The 20,813-nt window shown below is 37.0% G+C and overlaps 1 protein-coding gene across 1 annotated transcript in view; it reads right to left on the reverse strand.

Moving 5' to 3' along the window:
* Positions 1-20,813, reverse strand: part of Pdk1 (Phosphoinositide-dependent kinase 1) — a 595,617-nt gene that overhangs the window by 160,882 nt on the left and 413,922 nt on the right. Inside the window, exon 10 of the mRNA XM_090377106.1 lies at positions 3,039-3,215. Within this exon, the coding sequence (XP_090233232.1) occupies positions 3,039-3,215 (177 nt within the window). The remainder of the gene's footprint in view (positions 1-3,038; positions 3,216-20,813) is intronic.

The following is a 20,813-nucleotide window of genomic DNA, read 5'->3' on the forward strand; positions in this document are numbered from 1 at the left end:
CATGGGTAGCAGTGACAACAGAGTAACTTATCAACTGTGTGTATTACACTCAGTGGAGGATGGAAAAAGAAGACTTGGGGTAATTGTGTAGTCAGCCATGAAATTCTCTGAGCAGTGCAGGCATGCTGCCAGGACAGCTCATGGGGTCAATGATATACAAAAACTTTGTTACAAGTGATAAGGAGGTAATTATCCCTTTGTATAAGGCCATGGTTAGGCCAGATCTTGAGTACTGTGATAGGCCTCATTTTAGGAATGATGTAGATCTGCTGGAATGGGTGCAGAGAAGGGCAACCAGGTTGATGAAGGGAACACGAAAGGGTGCTCTTACCTAGAAAGGCTTCAGTTCTGTAAATTGCAGAGTCTTGAGATCCAGCACCTATGAGGAGATCTGATTGAGGTGTTTAAAGCCCTGACTGGATTGAGTAAGCTGAATGGTATTGTTCCACTTGCTGTGTGTACACTGAGGGGAATAAATTCAAGTTGTACAAGGATGGTTGCAGGAGAGACTTGCGGAAGTTTTTCTTCAACCAGAGGGTGGTTGATTGTTGGAACAGGCTTCTGTCTGTTGTTGTGGAAGTGGATAGTTGAATAAATTCAAGGGAGAACTAGACAAATACTAGGAAGGAACGGATGGTTGAAGTGGTTTTTTTTTTTTTTTTTCTGCTGATGCTACATAAGCTTGTTTTCTTACATCATTTGCCATTACTACTACTACCACCACTGGGAAACTCACTCATAAAAAGTTAAAACCTGATTTACATTGGAACATTACATTGGAATTAAGCAGCATCAGATGTTTAATGATGTCTTGCACAAGCACAATACGATGAAAACATCTAATTAAATTTTAAAGAAAAATTCACTTTTCCTTTATTGTGAGTATATTCTACTGTTGGTTTTGCAAGGGCAAAACTGTACACACCATTATACAAGTCAAACAATACAATATTGGAAGCTTGGAAGGATGGCAAAGGAAGGTTGCAATTCTTTAAAGAAGTGGTATTAAACCATGTAGGTGGTCTACCCTTGGGTGGATAAGGTTTATTTTGGTTTTGATATATTTATTCATTAGATGGATGGGTTGGCTGGATGAGATCAGTCTCCTCCTGCTCTCTTGGAAGGAAAGAAATAGGACTTTTTTCTTTTAAAGCATCTATAATTAGGAATATTTTAAAAATTTTCTCCTCTTTTCAAATTCCCGATGAAAAATAATGAATGATAATTATGCATTAAAGCATGTGGTTCATTTGAAAATGAATTTCCATGTTCAAGAGGTTTCAAAAAGGCAATTTTAACTCATGAAAAAGAGGTTAATTTTTAAAAATTTTTTTGAAAATTGCTAGAAAGCCAGCTATTTTGATAATCCATGTACCTCAAATCAGTTTCAATGTACTATTGAATATGTAGTAGTGATGACGGTAGTAGTGTTTTCTTTATTTTCTTGCTACAGAGAATTAGTTTCTTTTTTTATTGTGTCAAATTTTCAACAGGTAGTCTTGGAGTTTACTCAGAGAACTACTAATTTCTCTAATTCATGCACGACTCCCATAACTCCAATGCATATTTGGATTATAAATGCATACAGGCAGAAATAAATTGTAATGTGTACTCTTATCTGTTTTTCATTGAGTTGTTTTAATGAAAAAAAAAAAAAAAATGAGAATGCAATGTGTACTCGTATAATTTCATTATCATTTTAAATTAAGTCATTCATCTGTGGTATATATGAATATTTTTAAATGGGTGGATGAGGTTTCTCAATTGTTTAGAAAAGGTGGATTCAACCCAGAGGTTGAATCTACCTTTTCATAAGAAGAGGTTCAACAGCACTACTATATAGGACCAAACCAGGATGGAATCAAACTCTAATTGGTAATGAACAAATGCAAATCAAATTTAACAGAATAGGAAATCTGAGTTTCAATTTATGATCAATAATTGAGAGAAATTTCATTTGCTGTTTATTAACTAGGCTTGTATTTCTATTTGATGAATATACACTCAGTGATCGCTGAATTGCAACCCATCCAAAATGCCTATCCTGCATAGCTTGCAGTATAAAAAATTGAACAGCTTTGTACATTACAGCAGTGGTAATTTGCATCTTGCCACAATCTGGAATTTACATCTTGCCATAATGTGGAAGTACCTATCACATGACCTTTCAAATGGGCATGATTATGGGAGCTCATGCATTGGATACTTCCACGTTGGACGCAGCATGTCTTATCAGATGCTCATGGCCCACTGTGGTTGCGATGCACAAAGAATAATGTTGAATGGATCAAACCACCTCCTGCCGACAAAACTGTAAAGATTACAGAGGGTGGATATTCATGGTGAGCAAAGGGTGCAGTGTGTTGTATGGGATCAATGGCAGGTCACTGTACACTCAGATATATGGGTTCCACAGCAGACAACCCAAGAGATACCCTCTCCTCACTGTTGATCATTGTTGACAGTGATTATGGTATCAACAACATGCTGGTTAGACAAAGGAGAATCGGAAGCAAGTGTGCTGTTCATATAAGTCCAAATACACGGTTCAACACGCCGATGGAGTCCTTAATATGGGACATGTTTTGCTGGCAAGAACAAGGACAACTGGTGTGTACGAACCAAAGTTTCACTGGTGAAGTCTACTGGCAGCTCTTAGGAGATTTTGTGCACCCTACAGTTACATTTTTTCCCAGACCGAAACAGGATCGTCCTAGATGATAACGCAATTATCATCTTGGACTTGTCATCGGACCCCCACTATGTATGAGTGGTTTGTGAATGGGAAGTGAGGTACAGGGATACACAACTGTCATCTATTCCAGCACTATGGAAATCCTTGCAGGCAGCATGGCTGCAGATCTCTACGACCATCTTCATCTGGTGAAGTCAATGCCTGGGCAAACAGTGGCCCAACACAGAATTAGGTAGGTGGTCACAATTCAGTGTTCATCGAGTGTAGAAATAACAGTTCATGTATGCTTGAAAGGTGATTGATGCTATAATATTTATAAAAGTATTTTTTCAGTCTCTTTTACCTGATACTGGCTGCGTAATTCTTCATTGCTTGAAGTTCCAGGAAGATAAGGTAATATTCGTGGTGGTATGCATTCATCTAATGTTTCCCAAGGAACTCCAGTGAAAAAGTTATGTTTTTTAATGGATGGGTAACCAGCTTTGTCTGATGCACCTAGCCTCTCAGGTGGATGTAAAACCTATTTAAAAATACATTCATTCAGATGTGTTTTTTTTTAGCTCTTTTAACCAATGGATATGTTAATGAAAATTATAATTCAAGGTCAACAAATATTTTTTTTCATAAAAAAAAAAAAAAAAAGAGAAAAGTGGACTAGGTAGATCGTTTTAACACTCCCATACCTATTCACCCAACTTATATGAATGTAACTATTATTTGTTTATTATATATACATTCATATTGAAGTAATTGTTTCAATATTTATATCCTAGCTATTACATAATTTAATTATTTTATTATAAATTGTTTCAAACAAGATCTGGTGAATTAATGAAACACACTCAGCACTATCCCTCTAAAAAATGTAAAAACCATCCCAAAAAAGACTTATGTATAGCTTCCAAACTAAATCACAATGGATAGTTTGGAAAATTTACCAGCTATTCTCTAGTCAGTGGTACTCAACCTTTTTCCTCTTGCATCCCACCTACCACTTCCTCAAGGATTATTAGTCCCAGCACAATAAGAAAACCTCACTTTTTGTAATCGATATATTTCTACATTTATAAGTATATAAGTAGTGCTATAATGATTGGTAGATATTTTTAAGCATTTAATAATTGTAATAATAAATTAAAATAATGTTGTTGCATAAATTATTAATTAAAAATTATTAACTGAGCTAGTGATTTTGTAAGTTACAACTTGCTACTCCTACCGTTATTGGAGCAGTGTTTTTGGCAGGAATATTGTAGCGTAACCAGGAGGTTAGAAGAATAGTAGGGTTTAAATTGTAATAAATAAGTATTCTGACTGGATTAATCACCTTTTGGCCATATATCTGTTGTATTTTTTGATAAGATAACAGATCAATTTGTGTTTTACGAAAGAATAAATAGGCTTAGTAGCATTCGTTAGCATATTTTTCTAAATTTAGCTAGTGAATTTGTAAGTTACAACTCAGTACTCTTATTGCTATCTTATAGGTGTTTTGGCTGGAATATTGTAGTGCAATCAGTAGCATAAAAGCAAAGTAAGGTTTAAATTCAAATAAATAAGAATTTTGAGGGTATTAATCAATTTTTGCACATATATCTTTTGTATTTAGTTAAGGTTATAGCTAAATAATTTAGCATTGTGATCGTTACGGTATAGCATAACTTGATAATGTATATGTTGAAGTTGATAGCTAAGGTAGAACTAAGAAATACTGCATTAGTTTAGTATAGTATTCTATAGTCAAGTATATAGAATAGTAAATTAATCAATTAAATTGATTAACCTTATTAATTTTCATTGTTAATTAATTGAATTGTATTTAATCGGAAATTATACCCCCAGACTACAGCAGAAGAGCAATGTGCAAAAAGTATCCAGAGTGCTGTGGCTCGAGAGAGAACCGACGGGGACGATTCTCCAATGCATCACAGCCTAAAGAAACGTGCAACTTGTGAAATGTATGCAGACCTTTCTGGGATGGAACATTATGTTGCCAAGGGAGATGTCTTTGTGTGTGCTTGATGAAAGCAGTGTGTTACCTGATGATCATGTCCAAGCTCTGGCATTGATGTGGGCAGCTGAGAGCTTGATGGATCTCCCAATTGAAGTCCTTGAAGGACTTAAATTGGGAGATCCATCAAGCTCTCAGCTGCCCACATCAATGCCAGAGCTTGGACATGATCATCAGGTAACACACTGGCAACCTTCAGAGCAGAATGTGCTGGTCACACAAGAGCTAGTTATTGGCGGTGACGCTATTGTCGGGGAGACAAAAAGGATAGGTGGAATAGGACCGGGGTATGTCTGCCAGGGGCAAAAGTTGATGACATCGTAGAACAGATATCATTTTTTATGGGGCAAAGGGTGATATTATTATACGCTGGCACTAATGACATTAACAGTAGAAGATCTGTGGACTTACTTAACAAGTACAGGTCAACGTTGAAAAAAACGTGGCAAGTTATGGTTAAATTTGAAAGTGTTTGCAATTCTGCCAAGATGTGATCAGTGGTTTTCAACAGGGGTGCCGCAACAACATTCTAGGGGTGATGTGATATATGCGTTTAAGTTACTTACAGTTATTATTATTATTTTTAATTTGTATATTTATTTCATTATAAAAAGGTGTACGGCATCCATCGTACTGTATCTTTTTAATTTTGTGATCTATAATTGATCTTTATTTAGTACCTCTATATAAAGAAAAAAATATATTATAGGTATATATATTAAAAGGTCTAAAACCACTGTGTTAGGCATTTATTTTTACCTAGGGGTGCCGTGAAAATATTACTGGGACGTGAACCGAGAAAGTTTGGAAACCTCTGAAGTATATGACGAGAACCTTGTCAATCAATTCGGCACTGGAGAAATTGTGCAAGGCTCATGCCATAGAATTTTTCTCAGCATGGTCTGTGCTAGTTAACAGGAGCAACTGTTTTTACAGGGATAGGATACACTTAAATAGAAAGGGTGCAAGAATATTTGCTGATGCTATCGAGGCAGTGTTAGGTGGGTCGGAAAACTGCTAGCTTGGGGGGGGAGAGGAAATAAGACTAATAGATTAATGATAGCCACAGGTAGATGTGAAAGTGATTCTTGCACTGATTCTATTAGAATGAGCAGCAACCTGCAACGCGAGGTACTGAGAATTTCAAGGGCTGCTGGGAGTCATCGTGGAACAAGTACATGCATGGGTTGTGTTAGGGTAAGAACAGGCGAGGTGTATGTATACTTGCACGTACACCAATGCTAGGAGCATAGTAAATAAATTTCATGAATTTGAAGTGCTGGTCAAGACATCAAAATTGGATAAAAGCAGTGCAAAATTGAATTTGGAGAGTACAATGTGTACAGAAAGGATAGATAGGACAGGAAGGGAGGAGGGGGGGTTATGCTGTTAGTTAAGAAGCACATAAAATCAAAGGAAGTGCATCCAATTGACATTGGTGGACAATGAAATGTTGAGTCAGCGTGGTGTGACATAAGCAATGAGAAAGGGAAAATGGGAGTAGGTGTGTTATAGGCCTAATGAATCTGATGAGTATAACGAGCAATTGTGCCGAGAAATAGAGTGGGCCAGTAAATCACAATGTCTTATAATGGGGAATTAAAACGTTCCAGATATTGACTGGAACTTGTGGGTAGGTCACTCACACACTAGCAAGACTTTTGTGGATTTACTGGGTGACTGTTTTCTTCAGCAACATGTTCGAGAGGCAACCAGAGGGAGTAATACTCTTGATTTGATTATAAGCATTGAGTCTTCATGCATTAACAATCTGCAGATAGAGGAACCACTAGGTGGCAGGGATATCACAGTGTACTGATGTAGGATTTACTTAAAGATGTAAATCAGGAGTAAAGGGAAGGGTTTTTGCTTTCGTAAAGATGACTACGGTGGTCTGACACAGTATTTAAATTCTATACGGAGGGACCATCTGATGATGTTACCAAGAGCAAATTCAAAATGGGAAGCATTCAAAGAATTAATCCTGGAATCCACTAGGCTCTACATACCAACTAAGAAATACTGTTCGAGGTTTAGGCCTAAATGGATATCAGATGAACTAATGCATCTTGTGGCAGAGAAGAAAAATGCATGTGATGCGTAAAAACTATCAGGTGACACAGAAGCCTATGGTAGATATAATATGGCAGCTAGTCTGTAATCAAGTCACAAAGGAGGTTAGGCTCAGGCTAAGGCAGATTAAGAGAAATCTTTGGTAAAGGACGCAAAGAAAAACACCAAAGAGTTCTTTACTTATGTAAACTCTAGAAGGAAAGGGATGAATCAGATTAATGCACTTAACATAGGTGGTTTGACTATGATGATCATGCTGAGGTAGCTGATAAACCAAATGAGTATTTTGCATCTACATTCACAAATGAGGAGTTATTCAAGGAGGGGAATGCCAGAAGTTTCTTAAACTCTAACAGGGAGTTAAGTGATTTTGTAATAACTCAGACCAAAGTGTAGGAGAAATTGTCGAAGTTGAACAAAGAAAGGCACCTGGGGTGTACGGGATCTATCCAGTTATATTAAAGGAGGCAGCAATGGAAGTAAGCAAATCAATAGCATAATTATGAAAGCTTCCTTGGACTTGGGGGGAGGTCCCCATGGACTGGAAATGTTCAAATGTGTTTCCAATTCACAAATGACAGGGGTAATTACAGACCCGTTAGTCTGTAACTTCTGTTCCAGGGAAAACAATGGAGTCACTTGTTAAGGAAGCAGTGCAGAATCATCTAGACAACGCTGCAGTTATAGTTCAGATACATCATGGGCTTGTCTGACAAATTTGTTTGGATACTATGGTGTGGTTACAAAAGAATTCGATGCAAAGAATAATTTTGATATCATATACACTTGGTCGTCAACTTACGACCTATGCGACTTACGACCACAAAAAAAAAAAAATAATAATAAATAAATTAATAATAAATCAGGAAGTCACTACTGAGGACACCCATAACCCAGGTGAGGAACCAAATCGATGATGGGAGGCCTGAGGACAGCACCAGGCACATACACTCAGTCGCTCTCTCTCACATACACCCAGTCGCTTTCAAGCATCTGTTGCGGGTGGTGTATTAATTAAAATTCTACTGAAATATGCATAAAATGTTTAGTAAAAGGAAAATGCCTTCATCTACATATATGCCAGCTAAGAAGTCAAGGAAAACTATTGATTTAGAGTGTAAAATGAAAATTATCCAGCAGTATGAAGGCGGAAAGAAAGTGAATACGATAGCACGTGACTTGAAGTTATCACATTCCACGGTATCGACGATACTTAAGGACAAAGAAAGAATTCGGGAAGCTGTGAAAGGTTCTGAACCTATTAAGTCTACAATTTTAACCAAACAACGACAGGAACCCATCCATGAAATGGAGAAATTGTTGTTTGTGTGGATGGAAGATTTAATACAAAAAAATACACCTATGAGTCTTCACACAGTGCAAGCAAAGGCTAGAAGTTTTTTTCAGAGTTTAAAATCATGCACCGGGGACGATTACGCAGAAGATTTTCAGGCTAGTACTGGGTGGTTTAAGCGTTTTAAAAAAAAGATTTGCTTTGCATAATGTCTCTTATAAATAAACAACTCCTACCTCAACCCAAGAACATGACCCTGACGATGCACAACCCCGCACAAGCAAAGATTAAAAATTGATTTTGTAAATTTCTACATTAATTTTAGATTGTATTTTTGTGTTTACAGTACATTATGTACAGTATTATTTTTCACATTATGCACAATATAATTATAGATTGTAGTTTTGTTTTTTTTAATAAACAGTATGAACAATAAACCAATTAAAATGTAGAAAACATTTGAATTTAACCTCAGAGAGAGAGAGATAGCCTAGGCGTAGAAACGAAGGTATGTACAGTATCGCTAAATAAGAGATGAAAACATTACTGCATTTAAAATGAAAAATAAAAGATGATAAAAATTTAAAAGATTATAAAAATAAATTATAAAGATAATAAAAAGATTAGAAAGGTTAAAAAATACTGTTAATAAATATATGGCCGACATACAACCTGTCAGTCAGAACAGAAGTCGGTCGTAAGTCGACGACCAACTGTACTTGGATTTTAGGAAAGCTTTTGATACTGTGGCACATAGAAGACTACTGTACAAATTGGAGCAGTATGGCATTAAGGTGAAGTGACCAGATCCTTAGTATTCCAACGCGGGTCATCTGTGGGGGGGGATTTTTACACCCCCCCAGAAACAATAAACATATATATATTTATTTTTTTTCATATACAAAATATCATTATTATTATATATTATTACTCCCTGAATGGGGGTTCCATCATGTGACGGGTATTGCTACCAAGTACACAGAGTGGTTGTTGTTATGTCTGGTGTTACTGTGGATCGAGGAACTCTCTGACTATCCTACCTGTGTTCAGGATTGCAACTTTCTGGAGTTCCTTGTAGATGTTTGACGGGAGACCTATTGCTGCTAGACTGTTATATAGGTACTTTGGCACCATACCTGTGGTTGTCACGATGATCAGGATGGTTGTTACTTGTTGCATATGCCACATCTCTTTGATCTCCTATCTTAGGTTCGGGTACTTCCTGATTTTTTCCCCATAAGTTTTCTGCAGGTTGCCAGTGTTGGGTACTGCTATATCAATCAGATAGGTAGCTTTTCCTTCTTGTCCACAAGCGTTATGTCCGGACTGTTGTGCAGGGTTGTCCTAACGCTATTATGGAGTGGTCCCAGTATAGCTTGTGGGTTCGGGTCTCTAGTACTGCCTAGGGTTCATACTTGTAGTATGGTACACTTTGGTCAACTGGTATTTCCTTGCTAGCTTCTGACGTTTTATCCTGGCTACCTACCTGGTCGTGTCTATGAGTGTACTCAGTCTGAGTGATCACCTTGTACCATGCAGTGATGTGTTGGATCGTTTCTGAAGCCAGGTGGCATCGTCGATGTCAGACACTCTGGGCTCCTTGGCAATGTATTTTCTATAGTTTCTGGTGTTGATTACCTAGTCATGGATGGTGAGCATGAATCCTTCAGTCTCGGGGAAGAGTGTCCTGCTCGTGAGCCATGCATTGGAAGCAGTTTTATCTATGTGATCTTGATGGAGATCATTGTAGTGTCTGCCCTGGAGTGTCTTCTCTGCCCATCTTTCTAGCTTCGTTTGTGCCTCCTGGTTGGGGGGAACTCCTCGCTTAGGTTGAGTGGGGTATACCATTTGTCTATCTTCCTTATGGCTTGCTGGAGTGCTGTTTCTGTTGCTCAATGTCTATCAAGCCCCATCCTCCTCCTTTCCGGGCAATTGTCAGTCTCTCCCTGGCAGATTTTGGGTGGTGTTGGTAGCTCTTGGTCATCACTGTCCTTGTCTTTCTCATGATATCCTCCAGCTCAGTGTGAGTCCAATCTATGATCCTGAAGGAGTATGTTAGCACTGGGACTACATAGGTGTTTATGGCTTTAACTGTGTTCCCTCCGTTCAGATTTGCTTTCAGCAGGCTTCTGAGTCTCTGATGGTATTTTTCGGTCAGGCAGGCCTTAAAATTTCCTTGCGTTGTAACTGCTGAGCCTGCATCATCTCCAAGTATTTGTAAACCTCTGCCATGGCTTCGAATTCTTTACCAGTCTGCAGCTGGTAGTTTCGGTTGACTAATTTTCCCTAGGTGCAATCGTGGGTTTTGCATTTCTCTAGACCAAATTTCATCCTAATTTCATTGCTGAATTCTTCGGTGATCTGGAGTATTTGCTGGAGGTGCTTCCCGGTTCCTGCATAGAGCTTGATGTTATCCATGTACATCAAGGCGCTTCCATAGCCAGGTGGGAATGAGCAGCAGTGCGTAGCACACGCTTCTTGATTAGACCGGGGTTCGAGCCCGTCACCACCAAATATGGAGGATGCGGAAAGGTCAGGGAATGACCACTGTATATCCCGGAGCAATATGGCCTTAGTTGCTAATGCTCCTAAAAAAAAACCAAAATAACAATAACAAAAAAATAACCATGTACATCAGGAGGGTGAGGGTGTACAGGTTCTTCCTTCCTTCTTTGAGGTTATATCCGTACTTGCTACTGTTGTGCATGGTGGATAGTGGGTTAAGTGCTAGACAGAACCACAATGGGCTCATGGCATCTCCCTAAAAGATTCCTCTCCTGATGGGGATTGGCCTGGTGATGTTTTTGACCTTAATGTTGATACTCCATTTCGCCCAGGTGGTCTGTTCCCTTCTTTTCAGTCTTTTCCAAGACTCCTGTAGAAGTCTCTTTGGTCCTCATTGAAGATTCGGTTGTTTATTTTCCTTTGTGAACTCTCTTTGTATCGGTGTAGTTTTCCTTGCTGAGTGCAAGGAGGTTCTGCTTCAATGTGTCCAAGTACTCTCCTATTCTCTGATTTTTTGTCTCATGTTTGCTTTGTTTGTTATTTGGTTTTTAGGAGCATTAGCAACTAAGGCCATATTGCTCCGGGATATGCGGTGGTCATTCCCTGACCTTTCCGCATCTTCCGTATTTGGTGGTGACGGGCTCGAACCCCGGTCTAATCAAGAAGCATGTGCTACGCACTGCTGCTGCTCCTTCCCACCTGGCTACGGAGGTGCCACTCTCTCTCTCTCTTTCTCTCTTATGTTTGCTGTGAACGCTGTCTCTCTCTTGAGGACGCTCTTCACTTTTCCAATCAATTTCTTACTCCTATTGCTTCATTGGTACTGGGTCAATTGGCCTAACTCGACTCTTAATTCTTCTATCTTCTGCTGAAGTCTTCTTTCCCAAGCTGGTGATTCCTTCTGTTTTCGGTTCTTCTGCTGCTGGTCTCTATTTTCTCTTCCATTAATCCTCGTGGCTGCTACCGCAGCACAATACAGAGCTGTGTGGATGGCCTCCAGCTTTGCACCATTGCTGTCGAGGTAATGTAGTATTATGTGCCGAATGAAGTGGTCTGTGACTCTCCGCAAGGTTCTATTCAGCCTCTGCTTTGGTATCATGTGAGTCTTTGTTGGGTCCATTCCCTCGAATTGTTAGGGCCTTCTTCCACTCATCCTTTGTTCTGGATATCACGACTGTCTCTCTTTCTGTGAGTTGTATTTCTTCTTGCTCTTCCTCCTCTGGTTCGGTGGTGACATGTTCTTCCTCCTCTGATTCCGTATTCTTTATCTTTTATAGTTGATCGCTCATGCCCTGCCTGATTTTTTAATTTTTATTTATTATTCATAATCTAATTTTATTACTATTATGATACCCTCCCGGTGTGATGGAGCCACGTTCGCTTCCACCAAGGCGGTACTCAAACCCGGGTCCATCAGGCTGGTAGTCCAGTGTCGTAACCACTGGGGCCATCATGCCCCTATTCCTTATTATTATTATTATTCATATGGTGCAAGGAAGCCCGAGGCCTATGCTGCACCGGGCAAAAAAAAAAAAAAAAATCAGAATTACCCTGAGAGAAAGAAAAAAGTAGCAGGGAATTACAAAGAAAGAGAAGAATGATGATATCTAGCTCAGGACCCTGGATGTGCCACACCCATACTCACCAAATGTGAGTCCCTGGGGGTAAATATAAATTAAATATATTGACTTCTTTGAACTAAACTTATAAAATAAAATATCAAACTTCTTTAAAAAAAAAAAAAAAAAAAAAAATATATATATATATATACAGTCAGTCCTCATATAGCACGATAGTTGCGTTCATAGACACCCTTGTGCAATGCAAAATCGTGCAATATAAACAACAGGCCCTATGGGAAAAATGGGGTTAAGTGCCAACCACCAAAGATTGAACACACATTTGTAACCAAAAAATTACCAAACACAATAAATAATCGTAATAAAATACTTACGCATTTTATTACGACTATTACGTAATAAAATATTGCTAATGCTTTTGCTTCTATCGTAAGCACACTTGTTTTTTGTTTGATTTTCTATCCAAACAGATGACAGGCGTTCCATCTCTTCCAATTCTTCGTGTCTTCATCTAATGGATTTTGTTACACTTTGAGTTGTTCCTGCTATCAAAGTTGTTTTTATTTTCTCTGCATTCTTTCTAATTCTCGGCATTGACTCATTTAGGTCTGTAGCACGTGCAATATCACATGGTCTTTCATTTCGCTTAAAGCGTTTCACAATTTCATATTTTTTCTCTATCGACAGAGGCGGACTGGCCATAAGCCTTACCGGGGACACCCTGTTGGGCCGGAGGCCGGTGTGATTTTGGCCATAAACCATAGTACGAGACCACTATAAATTTTCCCCGGCAAGAATTTTTGACCCAGTCCGCCTCTGATTAATGATATTGTTTTTCTTTTTCTCTCTGAATCTGCAGTGTCTTCACCAGGACGCTTCCTTTTCACATCTTTTAAGTAAAAATTATTTTACTCATTTTTAAGGAATAAAGCACAATTACATAACGGGGAGACATGCTTGATACACATAAACAAAGCTGCGCGTGTGTAGCAACTGAATAAACACCCAGGGTCCTGAGCTGGATATCATCATTCTTTTCTTTCTTAGTGATTCCTTGCTACTTCTTTCTCTCTCTCTCTCTCTCTCTCTCTCTCTCTCTCTCTCTCTCTCTCTCTCTCTCTCTCTCTCTCTCTCTCTCTCTCGGGGTAATAGGGAAATTTTTTTTTTTTTTTGGTTGGTGCAGCATAAGCCTCAGGCTTCCTTGCACCATATGGCTAATAATAATAATGATTATAATCCTGTGGTATAATCATGGTTGTTTCACATTTGTTATTCGTTCCCAATGGTGTTGTAAGCCACGTGGTAGGGAAAAGTGTGCAAGTAAGATAGGCTGATTTGTGTATGACGGCAGGTGCGACAAAGGAACTAATCAGTTGAGTTTCTGTGCTGGGGAGAAGTGTATTGTGTATTGCTCATTATCAAGTATTTATCAAAATCTATGCATATTAAAGTATTTTTTAAAATTTATTAGCCATGAAAAAGAGTCCAATTTATTAATTTTTCTTTTGGAAAAGAAAATAAAAAAAAAGGAAAAAAAGAAACCTACTTCTATGGATTATGCCAGTGTTATTTCGTCAAATAATTTTACAAATACAAAATTATTAGATTGATAATGAGAATATTATAAATGGTCAATGTGTTAGTGTATTAGTTATGAAGCGGAACAGCAACTTCTTGATCACTGGAATGAGAAACAAGCATATTTTTTTTTATTTTCCCACTACAAATAGCTATACATACAAAACAGAAAAATAGGTTGTTCTAAATACAAAAACTTTGTATTTAGAACAACCTATATACAAAAAAATAAATACAAAATACAAAAAGTCTAAATACAAAAACTTTGTCATAGTTCAAAAGAATGGATGGAAATTAACGTAGAGCCAAATGGAAAAAATAAAAACAGTAGAAAGAGATCTTTATGCAAAAAAACTATCCATTCACGACGAGTCAGTGGCACATAAAAAATTCTTAAAAACAAACAAAGAATCACTAAGGCATGTGCTTCCAAATGCCATTGACAAACTGAATGATAAAAGAAATTTGAACTGCCAAAATTTTTAATTCAGCATATAGCCTCATAAAAAGAAACTGGCAATGTCTAACTTGCCATCTGAATTGGAATTAAGAGTAAAAATGATGTTGTTGTACTCTAAATTGATGCTGTTGTTGTAGTGGGGTTTCAGGAGCATTAGCAACTAAGGCCATATTGCTCCAGGGATATGCGGTAGTTATTCCCTGACCTTTCTGCATCCTCCGTATTTGGTGGTCACGGGCTCGGTCTAATCAAGAAGCGTGTGCTATGCACTGCCGCTCCTGCCCACCTGGCTATGGAGGCGCCAATCTAAATAAATGCGGTTTTTCTGAAAAATATTTAAAAGAAAATCTTACTGGATTTGGTTCCAATGGTGCTAATATAATGCTGGGGGAAAATGTCCAGTGTTTCAACCAGACTTTTACAATTTGGAGACATCATTATTTGGCACTGCCTGGCTCATCGTTTGATAGTATTAGATAATTCTATAAAAAATATAAAAGACGTGAATCATTTTGAAATATTTCTAGATAAACTGTATGCATGAAATCACCAAACCCCCCCAAAAAAAGCAGTGCGATTTAAGGATGATTGTCAAAGAACTTTATGTACTAATTATAAAGATCAGTTGTATGTTCGGGCCACAATGGTCAGCTTGTAGCTTGCAGACAGCAACTGCAGTTTGGAGGAATTATCCCGCTTTGTGCAAACAATTTGAATCAGAAGTTAAATTTTCAGGATTATTACACCAACTTTTAAGTCTGGAATTTCTCAGCAAGTTAGCACTAATGATCGTATCCTGCAGGAGCTCTCTTACCTTTCAGAAGTTTTATAAAGTCACAACATCACTACAATACACGCAGATAAATTAATTATTAGAACTATCAGTGCTATTGATAATTTGAAAAACTCTGAAGGAAATTGTGAAGCTAAAATTGAGAGCATGTTGAAGTTGAAAGAATTTGAAGGAATCAAAATCGAAAGTAAAAACATATTTAAAAAATTACCTCATGACAAGTTATTAAACTGCATTGTTTTATCCTTAAAGGATAAAACAAAGGATTTTAATGCAACAGAGTAATTTTAAATTAAATAAAGAAAATAACGATATCAATGACGACGAGGAATTGAAAGAAATTTTCAACATATGCCACCGGAAATGTGGAACCTTCGTCTTCATGGCAATAGGGTGAAAAACAAATATGAAATTTAAGTTTTCTAATAAAATGTGAAATAAAAATTAATGATTTTAGAAATTTTGTTCATTTAAAAAAGGCCAGAAATAATCCTTGAAACTATTGCGATTAGCAGAGCTGAAGCTGAGCAAGCTTTCAGCGTAATGAATAATATTGTAACAATAAAAAGAACATCTTCGACAAATTAGACATGTTGCAGATATGATGACCATAAATCTAAATGGAAAACCATTGATTCAATTTCAACTGGATCATTACGTGAAATCTTTCCCCCTTAATCATTGCTCAGATATTGAGCAAAGCAGAAGATTGACAACAAATATTCTATATGGCAATTTTTAGAATACATTTTTTTGACTATTTCTGTAATAATTTTTTTATGCAATCTGTGATTTTTGTGTACCTTTTTGTGAATAGTTTGTTTTTTTTATGCAATATTTGTTTTTATATTCTTGAATGTTTTGTGATAGTTTTTATGTTATTTGTGATATGGGAAATAGTTCATGTTCTTTTTCATTCGCAATTTTAAAAATTTTATTGTGAAAAAAAAAATAATAAATAAATAAAATAAAAAGTCGGGCAAAAGTGCGAGCCCATTGTAAAAATATTCACAGCTCACACTAATGGACATGATTCTTTAGAAGGCGAAACTGAATGCAATAAAGATCCTCTCCAAAGACAGAGCCAAACTTCTCACCTCAAGAATAAAGCAGAAACACTCGGTTTAGATAAATATCAAAATATCATACCTGTACCTTTGAGAGAAGAGTCGGTGGATTTTTGGCTGCTGTAAAGGGATAAGTATTTTTGAATTTTACCGTATTCTTCATTAATTAACATAGTACATTCTGTTTTAGAGAGATATTAAATAGGTTTAGTAGTGTTAGTTAGCTTCTTATTTTGAATTTAACCAGGGATTTTTGGAAGTTACAACTCCTGGTGTTGGTGCCAATATTGTTGAACTAGCCACCATATTGTAGTCAATAACAAAATAGCTTAACGTGTATATATATATATATATATATATCTCAAACTGATGGCATAATGTATAAAGTAAAACTAGATAGCGTAAAACGACACACTGTATTAGGAATCGGTTGGATTATTATAGTATTATTAATTAATCAAAAATAATATTAACCTTATTAAAACTCATTGTTAATTGAATTTAAACAGAAATCATGACCCACAGTAGAGCTGCGAAGCAAACATTTCACAGTGCGAGTGCTGTGAAATGTTTGTCTACCTTTCTAAAACAGGACATGATCCAGCCAAGGAGGCCTTTGTGTGTGTGTGCTAGGTGTCCAGAGTGTCAAGAAATTAGGTGCCAACTAAGCATTCTGATGGGCATCTATGAAAGCTTGAGGTGTAGGGTAAATGCCCTCGAAGACATTAATATGAGGAGTAGCCCACATAATCGGAGACTTTCCTCATATGGTCGCCCTTTTGCTGATTCCACCATGCAAGTTGCCCATCTTTGAACCTTTTCAAGAAGTTCAGTCTTTTTTTCAGATGAGGTCTCCATACCTGAACACAGTATTCCAAATGTGATCTTGCAAGTATCTTGTACAATGGGATAATGAACTGCCAATCTCTACAGCATTATGCTCTATAAATCATTAATAGGACCCTATGGGCTTTCCTGGCTGTTTGTTTACACTGCTCAGAAAACTTCATATCTGCCTATGTTATAACTTTCAGATCCCTTTCTTCTTCTATTGTTTTTATTTCAACCCCACCAAGCATATAATTTATTTGAAGTTGCTATTCCCCAAGTGCAAGACCTAGAATTTTCATGAATTAAAATATAGATGGGCTGAGAAGTGGCAACTGAAGTTTAATATTGACACATGCAAAGTACTACATATGGGTAGCAGTAGCCCCAGAGAAATTTCAACTATGTGGTGTTACAATCAGGGTAGTGGAGAATGAAAGAAACCTGGGGGTAATCGTGCAGTCAGATATGAAGTTTTCTGAGCAGTGCAGACAGAGTAGGTCATGGGATCTTGTCAATGATATACAGGAATTTTGCGAGCATAGATAAGGAGGTGATTATCCCATTGTATAGGACAACGGTCAGATCACACCCTGAGTACTGTGTACAGGTCTGGAAGCCTCATTTTAGGAATGATGTAGAGTTGCTAGAACGAGTACAGAGAGGGCAACAAGACTGGCGAAGGGATGTTCTAATGAAGAAAGGCTTAAGTTCTGCAAATTGCAGTTTCTGAGACTAGGCACCTGCGAGGTGATCTGATTGAGGTGTATAAGGCCTTGAATGGCTTGAGCAGGTTCAATGTGATGGGATTGCTCAGATTATAAACCTGAGGGGGGCATAGATTCAAACTGAGGAAAGACAGTTGTAGAATAGATGTGCGGAAGTCTGCCTTTAGCCAGCAGGTAGTTTGATTTGACAAACTTCCATCTGTTGCTGTGGAAGTTTATAGCTTAAATAAATTCAAGGCAGAACTAGACAAACATTTGGAATGAACGGATCAGTGAAATGGGGAAGTTTTTTTTTTTTTTTTTTTTGGCTGATGCTGTATATGCTTGCTTTCTTGCATCATGTGCCTCTACTAATGCCAATGCTAATAGCTGCCACTTCTCTGATTATACTTGCAGCTTATTCAAGTCATCCTGAAGGAAGGAGGGCTGCTTGGTAGTGATCATTAACTACTTTACGTCATCTGCAAATTTTGACGTCAAGCCTTCTACCCCATTGTCAACGTCATTTATGAAAATCACAAACAACAGTCGTCCAAGAATTGAATTTTTGATGAATCCGCTTCTGACTTTACACCAATAGGAAGGATATCCATTAATCACAACCATCTGCCTTCTGCTCTGCAGCACCCAACAATCTATCTTATAATTTCCTCAGTAATCCCAACATTCCAACTTATACGGTAAACGCTCATGAGGGACAGAGTCAAATGCCTTGCTCAAAATCCAAATAAATTGTTCAAATTGTTCCACACATATAGCTCATGAATACCTGTGTCAAAATATCTTAAGTTAGTTAACCATGATTTTCCCTTAACAAAACCATGTTGTGTACTATTCAGAATGACATATATATCTAAATGTCTCTGGATTGAACTTTTAATCATTCCCTCTAAGATTTTCCCTACCACTGAGGTCAGACTGACAGTCTATAGTTACTAACTTCACTCTTAGAGCTATCTTTATGTATCAGTGATACTTTGGCACTTCTCCAACCCAAAGTTGCACTCATAATTAACTTTAATGGTTCAATACATTCCCAGGCAGCCTCCTCCAAAATTACTGGGTATATGCCATCAGCTCCAGAAACCTTACTTGCCTTTATGCTCAAATATTTATCTAATAAACAACCATGTATAATTTTGAAATCAATCATTTCGGACGAATCAGCCTCACTTACACAGCCACTTCTCAGCACGAAGGGTTTTTCTTCAGTAAAGACAGATGAAAAGTACCTTTTCAATTTATCAGCAACATCAGTTGGGTTGTCTATAACTTTCGCACACCCAGTTCACAAGGGTTCGATCTGATTTGCTTTTTTCTTCCTTATATTTACATAAATGAAAAATTCTTTGTTCCCCATTGTTTGTTATCTGAGCCAGTGCTTTCTCATACACAGCCTTGATCTCTGTAACCTTATCTGTGGTTCTAATAAAAATCAATTTGTAGTTGTATGCTTCAGTACTTTTCATTGCTCTGTAACTATTCCATGCTATCATTTTCTGTTTCACTTTACTGGTCAGCTCTGCATTAATTGATTTCGGCATCCTCCTCTTCACTACTTTCTTAATGGTATGTATTCAAATCATGGTTTCTGAGATTTTTAATTTAAAGGTATTCCAGAACTCAAGTATATTCTCCTTCACTCTGCAATCTGCCCAATTAATAGATGCCATATAGCACCTTAAACTGTCAAAGTCTCCTATTCTGAAATTAAAACCAGTACTTTTAACTACTGCAACATCTTTCTTCATCTTCCAACTGACGACTGTATGACCACTAATTGCCAATGGTTCCTGTATTTTAAGCCCTGTGATGTCATCTAATTCGTGAGTAATGATGAGGTCAAGAATATTCTCACTGCTAGTATTATCTCTGATATGCTGCTACAAATAATAATCATCTAGTTTTAGAAAAAATTTTCCCCAAGCTGAGTTTTCCTCCCACTTATTCCAATCAATCTGGGACAGATCAAAGTCACTCATAACGAGACATTCACACTTGCTTTCTCACTCCATCTGCACGTAAGGACTCTTGTCATACTTCATAATCTTCTGATGTATCAATTACCCCACTCTCATTATACCTTTTCTTCCAACTAATTCACACCACACAGATTCTATGCTGACAGATGCAACTTCAGACTCAGCAAAAGCTCTTTTCCCGCTGAGGCTGCTTTTGATAAGAAGCATGACATCATCACCCCTTCTATCTTCCCTAAAAACATTATACATACCATAGTGGAATTTCCAGGTGGCCCCATGTTTCTGTTAATCCTTTAATTTAACTTTAGTTGGGCTAACTATATTTGTAAAATAAATGAGAAAGTGTTACCTATATATATATATATATATATATATATATATATATATATATTTTTTTTTTTTTTTCCTATCTTAAATTTCTCCCCCTATTTGCCTTAATTTTGGCATAAGCCTTTCCTTTTCCCTACATAAATAAATTGCACTAATTAATAGTTGATACTCACTTTTATTATTCTTGATTCAATTCCATTATTTTTATTATTAATTTTCATAGCTATCTGTTGGGCTAATGGTTATTCTGCCAGTTTTCTGCTAAAGTTAACGTATATTAAATTAAACTATATTGAAATTATATTCTCAGTATATTTGAACCTAGACAAACTGGCAAATGGCAAACAGAAACAAATAGCCTCAGCCAATTATTGATGGGATATATCGAGTGGAGCTAGCCCTAGTTAACATTCCATTCAATGTATCCAATTATCAATAATTAGCTATATCATCCTTTTAATTTTACTATTTTATTATAATCTGTGTGTTTATTTGTAAGGAACAACGATGAAGTCCAACTTAAATTACCTAAATACTTGGCCCTTTGGACTCAGGTATAGTTTTCACCCCTAATACTTATATTCTAAATTCTTATTAAATTTCTCCATTTGTATGCAAATTCTCCAATTTATCCAGTTGTTATTAAGTTTAAAAAAAAAAAAAAAAAAAATATACAGATTGATGTAATGTTCAATCATTATTTTGATGGCATTAGTCTGTTCCGATACTCTTTTTCTATTTCTATTCCTCAATTTCCATATTCTTCTACATAATTTCACATATGTTTTTATACATATACATATATATATATATATATATATACAGTAGCGCATCAGTTATCGGAATAATTAATGTCAGAGCTTTTCCAGATAATTGGACACAAGGTAAA

This window comes from Mastigoproctus giganteus, chromosome 7, assembly GCF_048544385.1.
Source record: "Mastigoproctus giganteus isolate SK-2022 chromosome 7, ASM4854438v1, whole genome shotgun sequence".
Lineage (NCBI taxonomy): Eukaryota > Metazoa > Arthropoda > Arachnida > Uropygi > Thelyphonidae > Mastigoproctus > Mastigoproctus giganteus.